At 39.3% G+C, this 22,644-nt stretch overlaps 1 protein-coding gene across 9 annotated transcripts in view; it reads left to right on the top strand.

Annotated features, from left to right (window-relative positions):
• The window catches only part of atp11c (ATPase phospholipid transporting 11C), a 78,796-nt gene extending 57,264 nt beyond the window's left edge, over positions 1-21,532 (top strand). The window contains exons 16-31 of one of the 9 annotated variants that reach the window (XM_053682411.1): positions 2,775-2,848; positions 2,937-3,040; positions 3,155-3,336; positions 4,447-4,713; positions 6,128-6,305; positions 6,455-6,557; positions 7,318-7,463; positions 7,561-7,620; positions 8,269-8,396; positions 10,036-10,171; positions 10,267-10,332; positions 10,449-10,552; positions 10,903-11,059; positions 15,083-15,188; positions 17,036-17,067; positions 19,269-21,532. In XM_053682411.1, the coding sequence (XP_053538386.1) occupies positions 2,775-2,848; positions 2,937-3,040; positions 3,155-3,336; positions 4,447-4,713; positions 6,128-6,305; positions 6,455-6,557; positions 7,318-7,463; positions 7,561-7,620; positions 8,269-8,396; positions 10,036-10,171; positions 10,267-10,332; positions 10,449-10,552; positions 10,903-11,059; positions 15,083-15,184 (1,807 nt within the window). In that variant the 3' untranslated portion in view covers positions 15,185-15,188; positions 17,036-17,067; positions 19,269-21,532. Of the gene's footprint in view, positions 1-2,774; positions 2,849-2,936; positions 3,041-3,154; positions 3,337-4,446; positions 4,714-6,127; positions 6,306-6,454; positions 6,558-7,317; positions 7,464-7,560; positions 7,621-8,268; positions 8,397-10,035; positions 10,172-10,266; positions 10,333-10,448; positions 10,553-10,902; positions 11,060-13,160; positions 14,011-15,079; positions 15,189-17,035; positions 17,126-19,268 lie in introns of those variants that run through there. The other 8 variants (XM_017474174.2, XR_001813382.1, XM_017474175.1 and 5 more) reach the window with 8 other exon arrangements.
• Positions 21,533-22,644: the final 1,112 nt, after the last annotated feature.

Raw genomic sequence — 22,644 nt, 5'->3', positions numbered from 1 at the left:
ACCTTCCCATTTTGTTTATACTCGCACCAAATTTTACACACAGCTGCCTGGGAACAACCGATGTCTTTTAATTTTTGATTTTTAATCCTTTTAGAGTTTTATAATCCTTTCCGTTGTTTCAATTGACAGCTCTCTTGTTGGGTCCATGGTTCCTAAGGTCTGTAAACACTCCCTTTTAACTGCAGGCTAATTTAGCATTTTTAGACTTGTGCTGGGATTTGTTTTAGAAATGCAAATTACAAGAGGATTCCATTATTATTATTATTATTTTTATTTATTTATTTATTTATTTATTTATTTACCCCCCCCCCCCCCCCCCCCCCCCAAACATGGAGTGATTCCATCATTTTTTCCTCTGCTTGATCTGGAAAAAACAATACGCCATTTAATTAAAATAATTTCATTGAATTAGTTTGAGATGTTTCATGAAGCCAGAATGTTCAGCTATTAAGCAAAATGTGTTTTGTGTCATATCTGTGATTTTTGTTTATTTACTACAAAGTAAAAAAGCAATCCTCCAGGTGTGGTGATTCCATCATTTTTGCCAGGGGTTGTATTCCTCTCACTCAAAGTAAAAACCTGTCACTCATCCTGACTGTCAAACACTGTTTTATTTTAACATTTGTGTTATATAGGCATACTTTAGTCTATTTTAGAAATCTTTCTTTCTTTATTTATTTATTTATTTAAAGCAGTTCAAAACTCAACAAGCATCTCTGGAAATATGCTTTCTTAACACTTTTTTTTAAATTAAAACTTCTTATTCAGTTATTCATCTGAAAGCATATAGATCAGTCACTACTATATATTATTTAGTAATGACAGTAAAAACTATAGTACTGTATAGTTATTAGCATGTGAGCATGAACTTGCTCGGGAGGATCCCGGGAGAATAAGGAGTTAAATTCTACCAGAATCATAGCTTCTTGTTACTGATTCATTACGTTCTCCCCTTGACCTCTTGGTCCTGCTGTGATTTGACCATATATTTGTCTGAGCAGTCTGTTATCTTGCTCTAAAGAATTTCACCGTTAATCTGTAAAGCAGTTTCCTAATTTGATGGGGTCGAACAGATGCAGCACGGCATGAGAGCAGAGTGCGGTGAAACCAGGAAATGATGTCTTTATTGTGGGGACGCCAGGGGAAACCCCTTCAGTAGTTTCATTTTGACATTTTCTATTCGTGTGTGCGCACGTGCATGCATGTGTGTCTATATATAATATCTCAGTTGTGCTGAAAAGTTTGCATACCCCTTGCAGAATCTGAAATAAGAGGGATCATAAAAATCCCATGTTGTTTATTTAGTACTGTCTTGAATAAGCTATTTCACATAACACAAGTTTACATATAGTCCGCAAGACAAGATAATAGCTGAATTTATTAAAATGACCCCGTTCAAAAGTTTACACACCCTTGATCCTTAATATTGTGTGTGTTACCTGGATCATCCACGACTGTTTTTATATTTTTTGATAGTTGTTCATGAGTGCCTTGTTTGTCCTGAGCAGTTAATCTGCCCACTGTTCTTCAGAAAAAGCCTCCAGGTTTTCCTGCACATTCTTTGCTTTTCCAGCATCTTCTGCATATTTGGCCCATTTCCAACGGTGGCTATATGATTTTGAGATCCATCTTTTCACACTTAGGACAACTGAGGGACTCGTACACGACTATTACATAAGGTGCAAACATTCACTGATGCTCAAGAAGGTAACACGATACATTAAGAGCCGGGGGATGTAAACCTTTGAACAGGATGATCAGTGTGAATTGTTAGTTACATGTCTCCCATACAAAGAAGACAAATTTTATTTAGCATCTGAAGGGCAGTACTAAATGAAAGAAGAAAAAAAACGTGAACAAATAACAATTTACACCGATCGTCCTGTTCAAAAGGTTTTCCTGAACTGAAATAATTTCCTTTTATTTGCACATACACTATAAGATCTGGCCAAAAATAATTGGACATCTGAGCATCACACCCACATGTGGTTCCTCCCCAAACTGTTCCCAGAAAGTTAGAAGAACACAACTTTATAGGACGCCTCGTATTGCTGTGGCGTTATAATTTCACATCCTTGGAACTAAGGGGTCCAAACCTGTTCCAGCCTTACAAAACCTCTGTACACAGCGAGGTCCATAAAGACATGGTTTTGCCAAGGTTGGAGGGGATCATTGCTGGCACAATGTAAAGAATTAAAACACGACCCTCATTTGTCGTCTCTTTGTCACTCGACTAACATCGAAAAGGAAGTAAACGCTGACCTTCTGTTGACTACGTTTCTTGTTATTAGCAACTTTTCATTAGGTCGGTGTAAACATAGTATAAGTTTGTCCACTGCCGTCTTTACGGCGTGTCTGAACGCTCTTGTCTGATAATGTGACATTTTGTCAGCCAGTATCTGATAACAGACTGAAGTGATTTAAGCTGTATCTTATCTATCTATAGCTATGAAAGTGTGAAAAGCGCATTTAGTTTTCTTGGTTTAAGCAGGCGGACTGTATTTACTGTATTGCTTGAACAGTCTCCTTACGCAACATGATTTGAGGCACGGTTAGAAACTGGCAAAATAAATAAATAAATAAATAAACAGTTCTAGCCTATGTAATGACATTTGCATGTCATTTTGTTAAATATATTTTATAAGGCTGATTCACAGTTACGCTCACGATCTCTGTTGTGCTATGTGGTGAGCACCCTGTGCCGCTTTTAAGGGACGGCGTGCGATAAAGGAAGTTCATGGTCTTTTATCCTTTCCTTTTATTGAATTGCACAGATACGAGTTGCTTCATGTGCTCAACTTTGACCCTGTGCGGCGGAGAATGAGCGTCATAGTCAAGTCCAAGATAGGTAAGTTAATGCGTTAATTATTTCTTTTACCTTTTGAACTTGAAGCAAGTCTGAAGGATTGTTCCGTTCTTTGTGTTTGTGTATTCAGGTGAGACGCTGCTTTTTTGCAAAGGGGCAGATTCCTCTATCTTTCCGAGAGTTAGGCCAGATGAGGTGGACAAAATCCGCAGGCACGTTGAGCGCAACGCTACGGTAACCTTGCGCTTAACTTTTCCCGCTGTATTAAATGTAGAGGTAGTGGAAAAACTCTGAAAGACCCTGTAAAACACCAAACACGTATGTGTTTGTGTGTGTGTGTGTGAGTAGGAGGGCTACAGGACCCTGTGTGTGGCCTATAAGCAGCTGAGCCCAGAGGAGTATGCTGCAGCAGACGCAAGTCTAAGGGAAGCTCGACTGGCTCTGCAGGACCGTGAGGACAAGCTCACAGCTGTGTATAACCAGGTGGAGACTGGCATGAGCCTGATTGGAGCTACAGCAGTAGAGGACAGGTCAGTGTCCCAGTGTGCACTGCAGCTGAGGACAGGTCAGTGTCCTGATGTGCATACCAGGCTGTTAATAGTATACTAGTTAGACTCTGCGCCCTCAGTCATCAGCAAAACAGTAATCTTTTCACAGAGTTGAGGAACTTTAGCCTGTGTTCGAATTAGGCTGTCCCATTTCATCCAACAATCAGGTCAAATATGTACAAATACGAGCAGGGTCCCATGAAGGCATCCTGTTTTAGAAAATATCATGAAATAAATATTACTTCTATGCCCAGTCCATTTAAAATGTGCCACAAGGTTTGGTTCCACTAAGAGTTTCCTGTTAAATAAATCGGTATAAAGTACAAAATGCATTTTTTAAAAATTGTTTTGATCAACAACTGAAGGCTTAGATTGATAGTCTTAATGTTTTTTTTTATTTTTATTTTTTTTATTTATTTATTTTTTTTTTTAAACCCAAACCAATAATAAAGTTAGTAAGAGCTGCTGCGGGTTTACTGGTCATTTAATGATGTCATCTTTTGCATATGTAAAAATGTGATGTAACTATGATGTAGGGATGGGTGATATGGACTTAAAACTATATCACGATATTTTCTGGAGTTTTATTGCGAGAATGATATCAGTGACGATATAAATATAGTATTGTCCGCCACTGTTTTTGGCTATGAGTGATAGCTGTGATCTCGAGAGCCTCAAAAACATAAACGTTGATCTAAAAGTAAAACTGATTTTCTGTCACTGAACCAGATCCAGATTGTAGGGGTAGCTCCTCATTTAGCGATGAACTCCTCCTCAGCTTCACGTCCACCTTCTGCTGTACTTGTTTTCGCTCTGCATTAGAGCTGTGAATGGCTCGCACACAGAAATACATCATCAACTAGGCTTTATTGGTATAATCACAGGAAGATTCATTCTTATTGTGGGGAGAATTTCTACCGGTATATCGCAAACCATAAGATATCGCACATCCCTCCCGTGACGTAATGAAAAACGTGATCTTGAGTTCATAATACTGTTCCACGCTATATTCAGCCATAACTGTCATATGCGCTTCCCCAAACCTGCCTTTTGTCTCCAAAAGTGTTGAGTATTTCTCGCTTGTTGTCTCAGATTGCAGGAGGAAGCTGCAGAGACAATGGAAGCCCTACATGGAGCTGGGATGAAAGTGTGGGTTCTGACTGGAGACAAGATGGAGACGGCAAAGTCCACATGCTACGCCTGCCGCCTATTCCAGAGCGGCACAGAGCTGCTGGAGCTGACCGTGCGCACACTGGACGACGCAGAGAGGAGTCGAGAGGAAAGACTCCATGAGCTCCTTCTGGAGTACCATAAGAGGGCAGTGCAGGACGCAGCACCCATCAAAGCTGGAATCACCAGGTCTCACTAAAGACATCTTGGTTTACATTTATTCATTTAGCAGACGCTTTCATCCAAAGCGACTTACAAATGAGGCAATACAAGCAAAGCGATATATCAAGCGGAGAACAATACAATATAAGTAGTGCTACCAAACGAGATCTTTTAATTGAGTTTTAGAAAAACAAAGTGCGCAGAGTAGAGGTGTTATTTAAAAAAAAAAAAGTAGGGGTTGGCTAGGTGATCACGGAAGAGGTGGGTCTTCAGCTGTTTTTTGAAGATAGTGACAGATTCAGCGGTCCGGATTGAGGTTGGAAGTTCATTCCACCACTGAGGGACAGTTAGTGTGAAGGTTCTGGAAAGGGACCTAGCGACACGCTGAGTACGCACTACTAAAAGTCGGTCGATGGCAGATTGCGTGAGGGAACGTAGGCCTTCAGGAGAGAGTTGAGGTAGGAGGGTACTGTTCCAGACAAGGTCTTGTACGTGAGCGTCAAGGCCTAGAATTTGATACGGGCGGCTACAGGAAGCCAGTGGAGGGAGATGAAAAGGGGTGTGATATGGGTTCTCTTGGGCCGGTTGAGGACGAGGCGTGCTGCTGCATTCTGAATCATCTGAAGGGGTTTGATGGAGCTGGCTGGGGGGCTCAAGAGTAGTGCACTGCAATAGTCCAGTTTAAACTGGGTTTCACTGTGGAACTGCAGGGAAAACATTGGAGATTAAGTTCCTGTATGAATCACAAACAAAAGAATTAGGCCGTTAATCCTAACAGCTGACCCATAGCTTTTTGTTTTGGTTTATGAATGTCTGAGATGGAACAATTTCAGCCTACAAACTACCTTGTTTTTTTTCGCCATGCTATAGCGATGCCTGAAAGGACAAGCCAGACTGTGGCATGACAATTTATGGTGCGCAGTAAATAAATCTAAGTGAAAGGTTTAATGCGTATGGCATGTTTTGAAAGCAGCTAAAAGATATTTTAATACACACTGATGTTTTAAAAGAATAATCCATACATTTTTTTTATCTCATATCTATCTACTGCATGTTTGGTGTACGTTTGTATGTATTAGCACAGATGATCCTTTAAACACATTTGATTTCTAGTGAATGAATAAATAAAAAAAAAAACCTATTTACTCAACACCCACTTAAAATAAAGTTTATGGGCGATTGTTTTATGTCAAAAAAAAAAAAAACATGTAAATACACAACTATATAAAACATTCAAAGCTACAACCGCTTAAAATAAAGGTGTTCTAATCAGAAATATATAAGGCGATGCCACACCGATTACGCTTTTCTGAAGGGTTTGTGTATGCATGCACAGTCAGTGCTGGAGTGATTGTTATCCAGATGCATTTTATCCAGTATTTTAAAGTGTCCTTTTGAAACTTTTTTTTTAACCTTATGCGTGTGTGTGTGTGTCGCTCAGGAGCTGGTCCACGTCCAATCAGGAATATGGCTTCATCATAGATGGAGCCACACTGTCGTTAGTAATGAACACATCTCCTGATGCAAACTCCAGCCGCTACAAGAGCCTCTTCCTGCAGATCTGCCAGAACTGTACAGCTGTGCTCTGCTGCCGCATGGCACCACTGCAAAAGGCGCAGGTCTGACATGTAGCGCGCGCGCACACACGCACACGCACGCACGCACACACACACACATGCACCGGGTCTCAGTTCAATAGGTCTTTTGAGTTGGGGGGGTGTTGAATGCTGAAAACACTGTATACATGTATTTGCATTAAACTTTGCAGATAGTCAAAATGGTGAAGAATTCTAAAGGCTCTCCCATCACCCTGTCCATTGGAGACGGTGCCAATGATGTCAGTATGATCCTGGAGGCTCATGTGGGCATCGGTAAGTTCTACAAATCACTAGCCCCAGACTCGTTGAGCTCACAAAGACAATGTGTTACATTAAAAACTTGTCTTATATGTTCAGAGATAATGATCATACACTTGTTTGATCCCCTTCGTATATATTAATGCCTTTACTGTGTTAATCGCATTTAACTAGCAATCTTGCTGTCCATACAGTGCATTATTACATTATGTTAGTAGGTTTCCCGGCAACCAAAACATAGTACTGTGTGAGCATATTTGAGCTTTCATACATTTAATCATTTGTCCACCCCTGGTATTTATCTAGTGTATGTGTGGATAAGGGCTGCAACTAACGATTTTCATAATTAGTTGGTCGATTATTTTTTCGATTAACCGGATGGGGAGGGCAAACTTTCAGTACTTTTTTTAAATTAATTTTTTTATTTAAAATAAAATCCCCAAACTGAGTGTTACAAATATAAACTCAAGACGAAAACACAACTGTTTATCCAATTATATAAAACTGAAAAGAACCCAATACACACAGACACACACTAGAATATATATTATTATATATAATATATATAATATATAGTATTCATTTAGGACTGTAGTTTATTCCGTGCTTTTTTTGCTTCTATGAAAAGCAATACATAAATACTTACAAGCTAATAATATGTATAAGATGTATATGATGACACAACTGCAGTTTGTAAGCTCTGTAAGCTCTGCACTGCTAAAATTTTACACTGGACGCTGCAGCAGTGAAGCCAGAGTTTCTTCTTTTCTTGCAGGTATAAAGGGTAAAGAGGGGCGGCAAGCGGTTAGAAACAGTGACTATGCCATCCCGAAACTGAAACACTTAAAGAAGCTATTGTTGGTGCATGGCCACTTCTACTACGTCCGTATCGCCCACCTCGTGCAGTACTTCTTCTACAAGGTAGGCGAAAGAAGTAGACCGTTCATTGTGTAACACACGTCATGGTTTATTGTTTTGTCCTGAGAAGATGTTTATATTTCTCTACTTTTGTCCTCAGAACCTCTGTTTCATTTTACCTCAGTTCCTGTACCAGTTCTTCTGCGGTTGCTCTCAGCAGGTGGGCATTCTGGGAAAAGCCACTTCCTGTCTGTACTTCCCCCTTCTGTTATTTCCTTCTCTCTCTGGCCCTAGTGATTGTGGTGGGATGCATGTAATGTCTCTGGACTGCTTTAAGAACACCAAAATGCTTTTGGGTTTCTTCAAAAAGATCATTTCCTCAGTTGACTTTTTGAATTGTTCTTTGGCCTTACTAGGCTTCAATAAATAGCTAACAAAAACCTGTCAGCAATTCTAGCAGATGATCATATGTTTATCTCAAAGCTGCCAAAGTTAATGTTAACACATTCAATATTTAACCTCAATTTTATTTATTTATTTTTTGCTGCTGTCATTTTCTAGTTTGGTCCTTTGACTCATCCATGATACTAGGATTGAATAATTGGAGATGGAAACTGCATTCACATGCTCGGACAGTAATATTAAGTGAGGCATTATGCATCAGCTTACAGTGAGTTTAATGGTGGTAGTGAAAAAAAAGTATGCTTTGCAAGTGGCCACACAGCCAGAGTCTTTACTCTTGCTGTGGAGTTGCCTTTCTATGTTTATGGTAATATTTGTGTGTGTGTGTCTGCGTGCACATCATATACGCTTTCCTATGTGTTGAATTAACCCCTGGTGCCACGCCTTGCCATCCTGCCCTCTCCAGCCCCTGTATGATGCAGCCTATCTGACGATGTACAACATCTGCTTTACCTCCATGCCCATCCTGGCATACAGTCTGCTGGAGCAGCACAAAGCCGTTGAGGTCCTGCTACATAACGCCACTCTCTACAAGTAAGACACAATGTTTGCTTCTTTTTACATGCTATTGTCTTTATATTTAAAATGAGGTTTTTTTTTATTGTTGCATAATAGTACAGTTCCCAGTTAAGCTCGTGGCAGTGTGTTGTGATGGATAAATTGTTAGCTGACTGTGCCCTCTTAATATGCTGGAACATATTAAAGACTAAATCTTTTAGTTTATGAACCACATAAAATTATCAACTACAGTTAATTTAAAAAAAAAAAAGGGCTCAAACAAGCAGTCACTTGCAGATTTTGATACTTGCGTCGGCAACTCGATTAACGCTACGGCAATACACTGCGTTCAGGTTGCAGCTTATAGTTCCCCGCCTCGTGAAAGTCTTCTCAACTAGCGGTTCACTCCCTGTTTACCAAGTGACGTCAGATCAGCATAGCTTCTCACACTGTGTAACAGGGAACAATACCCCTTCCATACTTTTAAATGAGTCTAAAGCAGCACTGGCTTTACATCAGCTCATATACAGACACTTGGATAATTCTTTAACATTAGCCATACTGATGGAACCATTAGCAGATTGCTAGAACTATCTTTTAGCGGTAAATTCTACACTGATTAGTTTTTTCCGGTTGCGTCCGTTGAAGGAGCATCTGTGAAGGATTCTCTGTCATTATATAGTACGAGAGCATCCTCTAGAGGTGAAATAAAAACAGTCACTGACAAATTTTGCTTCATTTTGAATTGGTAAATGGTTCATTTGTACACCTAAAGAAAGCTGTAATGCCCATCGTTTAACGGATAAGCGGACCGTGCGGTCATCTGCTATGGCTGGGGCTCACTTTAACTAAAATGTAGTTTATCGTTTTATTCTAAAAAATTCTGTTCAGGATTGTGCGTAGCTGAGACATGCCTCTGTTCACGGCTCACTCGTACAACTCACGTCCAACTCGAGCGAAGTTAAGCGAATAACTCAGTAGTTTCTTCTGAGCTCTGAATAACAAGCTACACTTTTGTTCTGGTCTAAATTATTTATAAAGGACTTTTTTAATGCTTAAGAGTAGCATGTCATCTCCCAAGATTATGAGCATGTTTCAGAGTCGATTATGTTATGGACTCTGTCTGTCCGTCTGTCCCGACGGCAGCACATGGAGTTTCACACAGAAAACTATACCCCTTGAAAACAACTAATAAGAGGAAAAGCATTTACAACACTCCTTTGCAAAAGCTGTTTAAAAGTACTCGGAGGTGTCAATATCGCTAGTTTAACTACATTTTGCAGATCGTTCCAGGCCTAGGGAGCATTAAAAGAAAAAGCATGTTTTCCAAATTCTGAGTATACCTTTGGGACTTTTAACCGAATGTGTGATTTGAGATCTAGTACAATAACTGTTTGTATAAAAAGTTGAGATTATAAATATAAGAGGGCAATTTACCTAGAAGTGCCTTAGCAATGAACATATGCATGTGCAGTTTCCTCCTATAATGCAAAGATATCCATGCCAATGATTCATATAGTATACAGTGATGAGTATCAAACAAAGCATAACGCTGCATGATAGACAGAGTCCAGTTTCCTTAAACTAGACTTAGACTTGATATTGTAAGTTTATAGTTTATGTACAGGGTTCAGTTTTCTTCTTCTCTAAATTATTGTCTTCACCCTTTCTATAGGGAGATAGCAAAGAACGCTATGTTACGTTGGGGTCCCTTCCTGTACTGGACCGTATTGGGGATTTTCCAGGGGCTGCTCTTCTTCTTTGGTGTCAAATGTCTGTACACCAACCCAGCACTGCAGGACAACGGCCAGGTCAGCATCATTTCTGGCTACTCCGACAGTTCTTCAAGCCACGTACAGCGACGGCATGGTCCGTTTATCTTCACTTTTCTGTTCTCTCTTGCCAGGTGTTTGGGAATTGGTCCTATGGAACAACCGTTTTTACAGTCCTTGTTTTTACCGTCACACTAAAGGTGAGCACAGGAAACGAGCAAACATCTGTTGGATTATTTCGATCAGTTTGGATTTGTCTGTGTATATTAGAATGAGTTGTACGTGACCGGTTTTCTGCGTACTCGTTCTCTTTCAGCTGGCCATGGACACACGGCACTGGACGTGGATCAACCATTTTGTGATCTGGGGCTCGCTGGCATTCTATGTGTTCTTCAGTTTCTTCTATGGAGGCATAATCTGGTGAGTGAATGTGGAAAGCACTATAAAGCTTAATCTCTTTTAGTGCTGAGCGTTTCAACCTGATTTCTATAGGATATGGGTTTATGCTGATATTAACTATTAGCACGTCACGCTAACTACCTGACCTTATATCATGTCCTTTTAATATTATCTTGATGTTAAACAATATTGCTTTACTGATCAAAATGACTCCTCAGTAGCAGCAGCATGAGTGTCGGCTATATATAGGTAGTATTCCTAATGAACGCAGGGGTAGTAATATTTGTCCAATAGTATGCTTGTTGAATTGTGATGTATAACAGAATACTTGTGCCATCATGCTCCCATCCACTTCCTGTTTTCTCTCCTAGGCCATTCCTGAGACAGCAACGGATGTACTTTGTCTTCGCTAACCTGCTTAGCTCGGTGTCGGCCTGGCTGGTCATCATCCTCCTCATCGTACTCAGTCTTCTTCCTGAAATCCTTTTGGCAGTCCTGCGTAAGCCCAAAGGCCCGCGCACTCAACAGGTACTTCCCTCTTTCAGTTTCCCCCTTTCATAACCACATTCAGTTTTCATCTTTTCCCAGTCCAGTCTTTAAGACTTCTCTCTCATCCATCCTCTGCACATCTCATTATGTTCTTCTTTTCTATACAACGTTGAACATCCATCATGAACTGGAATTCCATTTGCCCTATTTTCCCCTTTGTTGTGGTTTTTTTTTTTTATTTTTATAAATTCTCTCTCTTGATCTTCTTTCTTTTCATCACGGAGCAGTCAGCCCAAGCACCAGAAATTCTGAATAATTTTAAGCATCTCTCTTCTTCTGCGTCGTCTTCTCTTGTCACGATCCATCTAACGAACGCAGAGTGAGCCGCACTGTAACTGATATAAACTCGTAAACAAACTAAGACTTACCCGCAGAACCCTTTTAAAAAGTGACCATTTGCTAATTAGCGACATCTCCAGGCCTGATTTGATCTGAGGCTGGAGGTGCGCATATGGGGTCGATCTGCTCCCTCACACACAGCCTTTCCAGCCTCTTCAAGCATGTCGACTAAAATGGCCAACCATTGAGAAATGGCATATGCAGTCCAAGTGATAATTTACATAATTCACAAACGAATCAATTAACCCATCACTGAATCGGATTATTAGACTCGTATAATTTAACACTACTTGTATGAAATTGTCATACAATATTAACCTCATAAATAATCACATCTTTCATCTCACCATTTCCTGATGGTACAACACATGCAGGTTGGTTTTTTTTTTGTTTTTTTTTGTTTTGTTTTGTTTTGTGCCAGTGTATCCACTTGTGTTTCTATCAACATTGAGAGGCACATTATCTATTTCTGTATATGAGACATTTCTGAGACGCAATGTTCTCAATTTAGCCGTAAGCTGCGATTAATTCCATTAAGTAAAGGATAAAACATGACCTGGTGTGCTGTTATAGGAAAATAATCAACGACAATGTGTGGTGATGTGTTACCACTTTGAAGTTGAATATTATGTAACGGCAAGCCCTGAATTTATTTATTTATTTATTTATTTATTTATTTTACATCTTTTTTACGTCTTACACCGCAGCAATTTACCAGCAAGTTAGTTATAGCGGCTGTAAACAGTTTCTCTCCCTTAATGTTTAGGCAAAAAAACACACAGTCGTCTGTTCTGAATAGTTGCCTATGGTGGAAAACTCTCGGCTGATGCTGACACCCCAGACTCCTTTCATAATGTTAAATGATCATCTCCTTATAAAAAATGCCACCATATGAACGCTAAAATGTTTTTATTTGTTAAATAACAGCACACATTTTAATTTGATCAGCATTAGCTGATCAAATTAGATTATTAGATTATGTGGCACGTTAGATTATGTGGCATGTCCTACAAGTCCAAGTAAATTACATGCTACTTTAATGAAACAATAATGTATTAGCAAAAGCACACTAATGTAAACCCGAGTTTTGCTTTGAGCCTAGGACTAATGTCAGTAGCTGTAGAAAATTCGTTGACGGATTCTGGCGAAAGATATTACAGAGTTCAGCAGCACCATGGTACAGTATAAACCTGAAGATCTTGTGTGGAGTTAGTAAGAGTTACGCTACCCAAATGCACACACCAAGCTTTCCTCACTATTATAACTTACTATGAATAATGCCCCATTTTATTGATTGATTTATGTTTAATTCCTCTGTCACATTCCCTGACCTCTCAGATGCTTTTGATTTGATTCCATCACAGGTTCTCAATTGTGATGAAGCTGTAAATCTTATTGATGATATTTTACAGGTTTCTTATCGAGGATGGTGTGATGGTTCTGCATGTACAGGAAACTGTAGGCCAGATATGGCCCTTTTTTTTTCTTTTTTAAACTTGCCCTTTTACTTTTAGTTCCTGTTTAATTTCGAATTTCCCAAACACAATTAAATTGAAACTTTTGACCCTTTTTTTCCTTTCCTCCCTACTTTTACCTCCCCCTCTCTTTTTCTTTCTTTCTTTCACTGTCCTTACTTTGTCTATTACTTTTTCCTATGACCTTTCTTTGTTATTTGATCTCTCTCACTCTCTCTCCTTCCTTCCTTCCTTCTAATTCCCTCCTGTCTGTTTTGGTGCTGTAGAAGAAGCAGCGGCTTCCTTCCTCTGGGACCTCCACTATCTTCATGCTGTCGCAGACTACCAGCACTCACAGCTTTTCCTGGAGTGACTGAGGTCTCTTGGTCTGCTCTTTGTGTTTTATGTTCGTTTCTTCCCCCTGTGTTCTGCCTGCCTTCTCCCCATACTTGTCTTTGTCTCCCCCTCATTTGTTGGGGTGTGTAGTCCAGAGTGTCTCTTGGGCTGGTGCTTGGTGCATTTATTCCCGAGAGGAACGCTTGATGGGCTTCTCTTCAAGCTCGAATGCTGGTTGTTTTTGGGTGTGTGTAGAATGAATTCAAAGGAATTCCATGGGTTCATGCTCAGGCCCTCTGTGATGGATGGATGTCCTTTTGGTTAGCCTGTGCTCGCCACTGTGAGAATGCTGCAGTGTGTGTGTGTGAGAGTTCTCTCAGCTGCCTGTTCCCCAGTCACTCGCTTTGTCTGTGCATGCCCAATCAGGTGAACACAGCATGCATATGCACAGATTATACCTGCATGTGTGAGCCAAGTCTACACTGTTCTATACACAGCTACTGTGGGTCATCAAGAGTGTGTGCATTGAACGTTACAGAGTTTGTGTGTATGTGTTGGTTGAAACCCACACTGGTGTTTTAGTTTGAACTGCTTTATTGCTATCAAGGTGGTATAATTTACATGCCTTAAATTATGAACAGGTCAGACTGTGTCAGGATATGAAACCTTAATTCCTCATCTTACACATCATGCAAAAGCCTTCTTTTCACTGCTTCTGACAATCGTTAGTCACATTTTTCAATGGAGAAATTTCAGATTTGTTTTTGTTCCAATATCGATGCAGGTTACAGTTATGGAATAAGTCTATATATATATATATATATATATATATATATATATATATATATATATATATATATATATATATATATATATATATATATATATATATATATATATATATTACAGTAGCCACTGTCTGTTCTCGTTTTTCTTTTTTTTTTTACCAAAGGTGAACTGGCTAAAAGAAAAAAGACGACGAGTATCGTTCTTTCCAGTCCGAATAGGAAGACAATTTTGTATTTGTGGATCTGCAGTTTGTCTCGGTTGCTGCAAGCTTTAACTGCATTTTGTATTGATGGATTTTAGCATTTGATGTGCAAGTGCCACCTACAGGCCTATTAGCTGAAGTGTAGGCTGTTGGATGAAGAACATGACAAATGTGAAAATGGCCTTTATTATATTACCACTTTAATAATTATGCAATAATAGTAAATATAATAACTATAATAATGCGAATAAGCATATAAAAACGTTAAAAGATGCGCTAAATTTTCTCTGGCTCTTTAAATAAAACGTTTGGTTTTTTGGGGGGCTTTTATGGTTCTGCCAGCTGAAAAGGTTCCCGACATCTGGTGTTGATATTAGTTACAGTAAGTAGTGTGTTTTGTAAAGGTAATAGCATTGTGTTTAGGTCCTGGCGAACACGCATCACTAACTTCCCTCCATGCTTAAAAAAAAAAAAGTTTAAATGTAAACATTTATTTTAAATACATTTTTAAATGTTAATTTATTTTAAATAATAAAATAATTACTTTTTTAACAATAATTTTTTTAAAACCCAAGCTTGTTTCATGGGGAAGCACTTCATGATTAGCCTGGCTTGCATGCTTGCACCCATCCAGAGTGTATAACATCGGGTTTTAATTCTGACTGTCGGGGTCAGTGGGTGGAAGCAGTGAAAAGGATGTGTAAGGTTTTGTTTATCAGACTAATAAGAACTATAGCATTGCCATTATAGCCAACAAACTGTTGTTTTTTGTGTGTGTGTGTGTGTGTGTGGTTGTATGTCATGGTTAAACTTTACAAACACGCATATACATTTATTCCATGGTGTCCTAAGTGTCTTATACACTCCCCACCCTTTCAGAAGAAGCCGTCTCTCTCGGGTGCGGGGGGCAGCCAGTCCTCCCGGTCTTCAGCCAGGCCTCTGCTCATGAGAACCTTTTCAGACGAGTCCAATACTGTCATATGAACAGGTACCAGACCTACCAATCACAGCCCTTTTTATCGCCCTAAACTAACCGGGCGGTCAGTCATGTCTTCTGGTAAATTCCTGTACTTACAACCTTCACCTCATCAGCTAGTGTTGTTTGGGTGAAAATACATGGTTTTTATCACTGCAAGTGAAATTACACATTGTAAAATTGAAGAGAACAGCTGGGCTGGGCGGTATATCGATAAATTTTCAAGCTAGATATTCAATTATGTGGCAATGGTTCCGATTTAAAAGATCAGATGAGCAGCAAAACAATTGTCGTCTGTAGAGGACATTTTAAAATTTAAAATCTCGTCCAGCATTTACAACAGCGCCATAAACTGCAATACGAAGAGTGCGTTAAACTTCACGCTGCTGCTGCAGCAACCCCACACACGAAGCCGTCACTGCCCGGAAAGTCTTCTGCCTCCTCGAAACAAACTACCTTGCGAGCTTCATTTACCCGTGCTGTGCATTATGAAAAGAACAGTACCAAGTGGCACGATATAACCAAGTCGGTGGCCATACAGCGCTATAGATATGCGCCCTGTTGCAACAGTGGAACCTGTAATTGTACCGTTTTAATCAGTCTGTTATCGTTGAAATCAACTAAAGGCGCATTCTCAGAGATGGGCCTATTTCTGTTTAATATAGGCTATTTATTTTATACAGTTTTTCATTTACATGTTGATACATTGTGCTACTGTATATTTCCAAACAGGCATTTTATACCGAACGCAGTCCGTTTTAATAAAAGTGCCTGCGACATCACGCATGTGACTTTAACTTACAACTGAACGTTTAGCCCACTTCGTAGAAAATACAGAAAAATGTGTGTGTGTATCGATAGATAGATAGATAGATAGATGGATAGATAGATAATATATATTGATAATATTTATCGTGTATCGCAACTCAGCCTCAAAACACAGATATGATTTTTGGTCCATATCGCCCAGCCCTAGGAACAGCATCTGTAGATACGTTTTAACATGTATCTTACATCTGGATTCAGCGAAATTCTCTTACATTAGTTTTGCCATTATCTCAGGTAAAGTATACCTCTCACTCTTAGAAACAAAAATTGAATTAAATTGAAGGCTTAGGCTTAAGGTGGGATCTGAAATGAAATCTTTGGCAGGTTAAGCAGAATGTTCCTTTCAACCTTCTAGAGAAATCCCTTCTATCGAAAAAGCTCTTGCCTGTTCTATTGGAAAATTCCCTGTGATTGGGTACTTGACTAATATGTGATTTATAACTAACTAAACCCTGTTCAGCTATGTTGGTCTGGGAATCTTTTCTGTGGTCAGGGTTTATCTCTCTCTCTCACTCTGTGTGTGTGTGTATATGTGTGTGTATATGTGTGTGTGTGTGTGTGTGTGTGTATATGTGTGTGTATATGTGTGTGTATATGTGTGTGTATATGTGTGTGTATATGTGTGTGTATATGTGTGTGTGTATGTGTGTGTGTATGTGTGTGTGTGTGTCCTGTGTCATTCATATATGTATATACTTTGCCGATTTATACTTATATACTTTGTGTGCGTCAGTGGCCTTGTGCGTGATGTTAGTGTTTGAATGTGGGTTGGAATTTGTCTTCTTTTTGTTTGTTTCATTTCCGTGTTGCATGAGTCATCCCTGCGATACCTAACCTGCCTAATCCTGGTCAGTGTGTGGTGTATTTGGTTGCAGAAACTTGGCCTTTAACGGAAACTTTGCACCCTGAATATGTGTTACACATGTGCTTCTGCCTGCTGTGAATGTGTGCATGGTGATTTGCGTCAGCTATAGATGAAACTATGCATGGCTCACTCACCAGCATTAAATCCGCTTTTCTGTCCTTCTCAGCTGTTCGAGGACACCCTCCTTCATACAGCCAGGTAAATCGATGGAACTGATGATCGATGGCCGATGATGCCAACGATCAGCTCTCAGCAGGTCCGTGTATGTTGTGCTCATTCGTTTTTTTGTTTTTGTTTCAAAATGAGAGGGGGGAAAACAGCTATTTAATTTTATTTCTGTACAGTGGAAACGAAGATAAATCATGGCAGATCTTTTTCTTTTACTGTGATCTAGCAACCAACAAAATTCAAGTGAAGAAAAATGCACAAATTTACAATAACCTAGTTCGATAAGTGCCCTTTTCGTAACGAGTCATGTGACTGTGCTCGGAATTAACCAGTCACATTCAAACTCATGGTCAGAAGTGTTTATCGTGTACCTGTCATCAGTAAAATTGACCCCAAATCAAGATCAGCTGTTTCGTATCTTATTAGTTTTGTTTGACTGCTGAAGCCATGGTCTACAAGAGCTTACGAAGTATGTGCAGGATCTCCGTGTCAAAATGTATCAATTAGGGCAGAGATACACAAAAATTTCCAAAGACATTAGATATTCTATGGAACACTGTGAAGAACATCAACAAATGGAGAAAATGGAGCATTACCAAGGGCAGGACAGCACTCAAATATTGATGGAGTGACGAGAAGGAAAATTTCAGGGAGTTTGATGCTAAAAGAAGACAGCTGATCACCCATACCCATGCTGAAACATGATGGTGGCAGCATCACGCTATGAGGCTGCTGCTTTTCACCTGGGACTGGGTTTCTAGGTTAGGGTTAAATATTAGTTAAGAGTAGTGTACACTTATTCAGCCAGGTTATTGTATTTTTTTTTTTTTTTCTTAAAATGTTTTTATTTGTGTTTAAATTTTGTTGGTTGGTCTAAGGTAGAAAAATCAGTTTTTTAATTTTTTTTTTTTTTTTTTTTTTAAAACATTTTGAAACAAAAACCAAATGAGCACAATGTCCGCAGACCTCAGACCCAGAGCCTGGCTAAGAAAATCAAATCAAAACTCAAGTAATACTCTAATCACTTCCAATAAAGTATAAACAAACTGAATCATTTGGATCAATGATTAACTTCACGTGTTGTTTTGATTTGGGATGCTGGTGATTTAATAAATAAATAAATTTTATATATATATATATATATATATATATATATATATATATATATATATATATATATATATATATATATATATATTATATATATATATAATTTTATTTGTGTTATCTTTGTAGGTCATACTGTTTCCACCTGACTTTTTAAATACATTTTTAAAAAGTGGTTTTCTTTCTTTTTCCTTTTTTTTTTCCTCCAAACTTTGACTTGAAACATTACCACGGTTGCTGTGTGTTGTAAATGAACACAAGTTAAACATTTAAACAATTCTCAGTTTACAGCAATACATTAAATAATCCTCTGGCCATTTTACTAGGAACACCCATACCTCTGCTCAGTGGCATGGTTGTCGTTGCCACATGGGCTGGTTTGAGTATTTCAGAAATTGAGTTTACACAGAATGATGCAATAAATAAATAAAGTATACAATTCTATATATAATCTCACACCTTGTTGATGAGAGAGGTCAGAGGAGAATGGCCAGACTGGTTCCAGCTGACGGGAAGGCTGCGGTTACTCAAATAGCTATTCTTTACAAAAGTGATGAGTAGAAAAACATCTCAAAATGCCCACTGAACCTTGAGGTAGATGAACTACCAGAGCAGAAGACCAGAAAAATCTTTAACTGTAGCCTCAGATTCCTGTTCTTGGCTAACGAGTGGAACCTGAGGGGTGGGCTTCTGCTGTTGTAACCCATCCCCTTACAGTTTGATGTGCTGTGTTTTCTGAGATGCTTTTCTGCTCACCACAGTTGTAAAGAGTGATTATTTGAGTTACTTTAGCATTCTTGTCAGCTCGAACCAGTCTGGCCAGTCTCTGCTGACCCCTCTCATCAACCACAAATTTATTTCAGAATTTTTTATTTTTCTCCCCCCCACACCATTCTATTTGACTGTTTTTTGCATGAAAATCCCAGGACATCTGCAGTTTCTGAAATACTTAAACCAGCCTATCTGGCACCAACCACCAAGTCGCGGCAAAGTCACTGAGATCCCATTACCCAACCCCGCATTCCGATGTTTGATGTGAATATTGTCGGTGGTAGTTCAGCTCGGAAACTCATGCCCTGCGTAGGAATGACGTGTCACGCTGTGTGTTTCTGTTCTTACTACAGATCACCACCATCACAGCATTGTCCTACAAGCTTCTGAAAGAACGCTACTGAAGAACATGGAAAAGCCTGGAGGGAAAGAACCGTGAGCTATACTGGCTGCATGTCCTCCTGCCTGGTCAAAAACCGAAAGAAAATGGGAGCAACCAAAAGAAAACAAGAATCAAACCAACAAAGCCTTCTCATACCAGGCCTGGATCCCGCAGTCTGGCAGCACTCCGGCTCTTATTTCTCTCCTGTTCATCCTTTTCTCTTTCTTGTATGACTTCACACATGCACACTGTGTCGCTGGTCCTCACAGCATGTGCCACTTTTCGACCACGATGTCCCATGTCCTATCCACCACGTCTGTCACCAGTGCCACATTCCCACGCAGTCATCCCAGCAGTTTTTTTTTCCTTCTCCTTCTTCCAGGTTTTAGTTTAGCTAGTGTCAGATGTTCAAGATTGTGGGATTTCTCGAACATGCTATACTGATGGTCCTGACCCTATTGGTTTACAGATCTGCCTTTCAACAACACGCTGTGTGTCCACTTGAGTTAAGCGAGAGGTGTGCATGTGTTTCCTGTTGTGTGTGTGTGTGTGTAGGGGGGGTCAGGAAGCATATTTTAAAGTGTGTAAGCTCTTTCTTTAGTTCTCCATTATAAATTTGGCTGCAGATCATCATTTCTAATGACGCAGGGATCACTTGAGACATGGGACTATGGATTACTACTTGTTAATAAGTGGACGTGTATTTCTGTCGAGCATTTGCTGGAAAACCAAAAAAAGTCTTCTGGTGTGCCTGCTGTCTGTAGCCAGCCCTGCACATGGGATGGTGTATGTATGTGGTTTTTTGTGAGACAGACCAAGGTGAACTTTTAAACCAGCACATATTCGAACAGAGTGGCCAGAGCGTTCTCTCTGTAGCGGCACGGGGTTAGTTTCCACTCTTTTTATTGTTATTTTTCGTCTTCAAACATGAGCATAGCGATTGTCTTTGGCTCCTTTGTTCTACCCTTCCTACTTTGCGCTTCTTCATACATTCCATACTTTCTTTGCGCCATCGTTTCAGTCACTTTCTCGATCATTGTCAATCCCCCCCTCGACTGTGTGAATCAAGTTGACATATTTATTGAAGTAGTTTTAGTCACAAATGTTATATTTTTATGGACGCATATCTTTTTATCATCAGGAACAGTAAGTTTAGCCTGTGTAATCCCACATGCTGGGTTCGTTGGATGTTTGAGAGCAGGGATAGCTGTTCGATCAGCGCTTCACACTTTTTCCTCAGTCGGTTGAAAGTTAGAACGGTGCATGAGGTCAAATCTCAATACGCCCTTTAATAGATGCTGAATGACTATTTATGTTTGTATGTATTTGCTAGTAGCCCAAAGTGGGCATGGAGAACCAATTTTGGCATGGGGTTGTTTTTAAATTTTATTTTTTTTATTTATTTTTTTTTTTTACAAAAATTAGGTCATGTTTTGAAACCATTCAGATCTAGAAGGCGTTGTGCCCCGTTGCAGCTTAACCCGATTTAAACCAGCTTACATGTGCATTACTGTGAGAGCGGTGGCGCGTGTTAGACCTCTGACTGTGTCATGATGCCGAGCATCTTAAGCCCAGATTTCAGTTAGCCTATGAGCACTTTCTAATACTGTCATTACTTGCTATTTTCAGAAAAGAATATACGTGAAAGCTCTATATTGTATTTTTATTTCATTTGATCGAAAGATTTATTTGGAAATGTCCGGGTTACACAGCCATTTAGCTGTGACATTCTGAGATAAAGTCGTCTTAGTCTGAGTCATGGTGCATGTGTGCACAGCGGACACATACACCAGTTCCGTGTGTGTGTGGAGCTCAGAATAGGGATGGGTGAATGGGACCTGCTTGCAATGTTTCAAATACCTTTAAATGACATCAGAGATGCTATTTTCACAGCTTATAACTGTTTGATTGTCATACTTGCCTGAAAACAAGGGGAAAACAGTTGACTGTATTTTTAATGCACCCTTTTTTCTAAGCTATTTATTTTATAAGAAAATGGGTTTAAAAATGTACAAAAAAAGAAAGGTGTAAGACTGCCTGAGGGTTGAGCACTGTGGCAGTGTCAGGATGTGGTGCTGATTGGAGTCCAGCACAAACAAAGTCAGCCATGTCCTCCGTGTCAGGACCCTCAGGCGCTGACCCTCTGAGCTGAATGTACCTCTTTAACACCGGTCTGTTCCAAATATATATTAAAAAAAAACAATCTTTATATAATAAAACTGTTTTGAAATCAAATTTCTTGTTGGCTGAGTTGCTTTAATGGTAAATAAGTTAAATCGAATTGTTTTATTAATCATATTTTAATCAGTAGTTTTTTTTGGTGAAACAATTTATTTAGACCTTATGAGAGGCAGCCAAAATGTATTTGGTCGAGTAGGGGACTCCTTGGAGAAGCTCCCCTATGAATCCGTTTAAGATGATGCGAGTATGTAAAGCTACATCAGGAATACTGTTAAGAATGAAATATAAAATAGTTTCAAGTTGTTTAAAATGAGTTTTTCATTGTATATTTTTGTTATGTTATCTCATAGTGGTAATGTCCTTATTATTCTAAAATCAAGAAAACATTTAAAGCACTTCCGCACCCCTATCCCCAACAGTTTTTCATCGGAAAGAGAAAATTATTGATTGCAGAATTCAATTGTAAAACAGTTGAAAACATGAAAGTACACATTTAACAGCTGACCAAACCCCTGTCCCCATCAACCCACCCATCCAGCTTGCTCATGACCAACCCAAATGTAAAGGGAGGAGAGGAAAAGGGGATAAACTATCAAATTAAATTAAAGCTGAACGGTAAAGCCAGGAAAAAAAAAAAGGTTGTTTTGGAGATTCCCAAAAATACTCTTGCGTAAGACCTGAGTGTGTACCTGATTTTCTCCAAATAAAGAAAATGAACCAATCATCACAGGAGTATAATTTCTCCACTTGAATAAAATAAAAGCATCTGGCTAAGAGGATACAGAAAATTTATAATGCTGGATTGTGGAGACATCTCTAAAATGTAAACCTAATAAGGCAATGAAAGGGCAAAGCTTAAAAATAGTAGAAAAGCGCTCAAATATTGACTGTCCTAAAACATCTGATCGCCTAACAAGTAGTTTCACGATGGGAACGAGTTTGAGGCAAGTAAATCCATGACACGCATAACTTACCGTCTTCATGACCTACTTCCATTGCTACTCATGTAAGGACCCAGTCACCAATACGAGGTACAATGTTTATTTGCTGTCCAGTAGTAGAACAGAAAATTAGGAAGTGCCAGACCTCTGTTTATGATTCAGCAAGATTAATCTACAAACACTTGCCAGATTCATATTCCAAATAAATCAAGAAACGTATGAATC

This window comes from Ictalurus punctatus, chromosome 8, assembly GCF_001660625.3.
Source record: "Ictalurus punctatus breed USDA103 chromosome 8, Coco_2.0, whole genome shotgun sequence".
NCBI classification, from domain to species: domain Eukaryota; kingdom Metazoa; phylum Chordata; class Actinopteri; order Siluriformes; family Ictaluridae; genus Ictalurus; species Ictalurus punctatus.
This window is presented reverse-complemented; position numbering and strand designations above follow the sequence as displayed.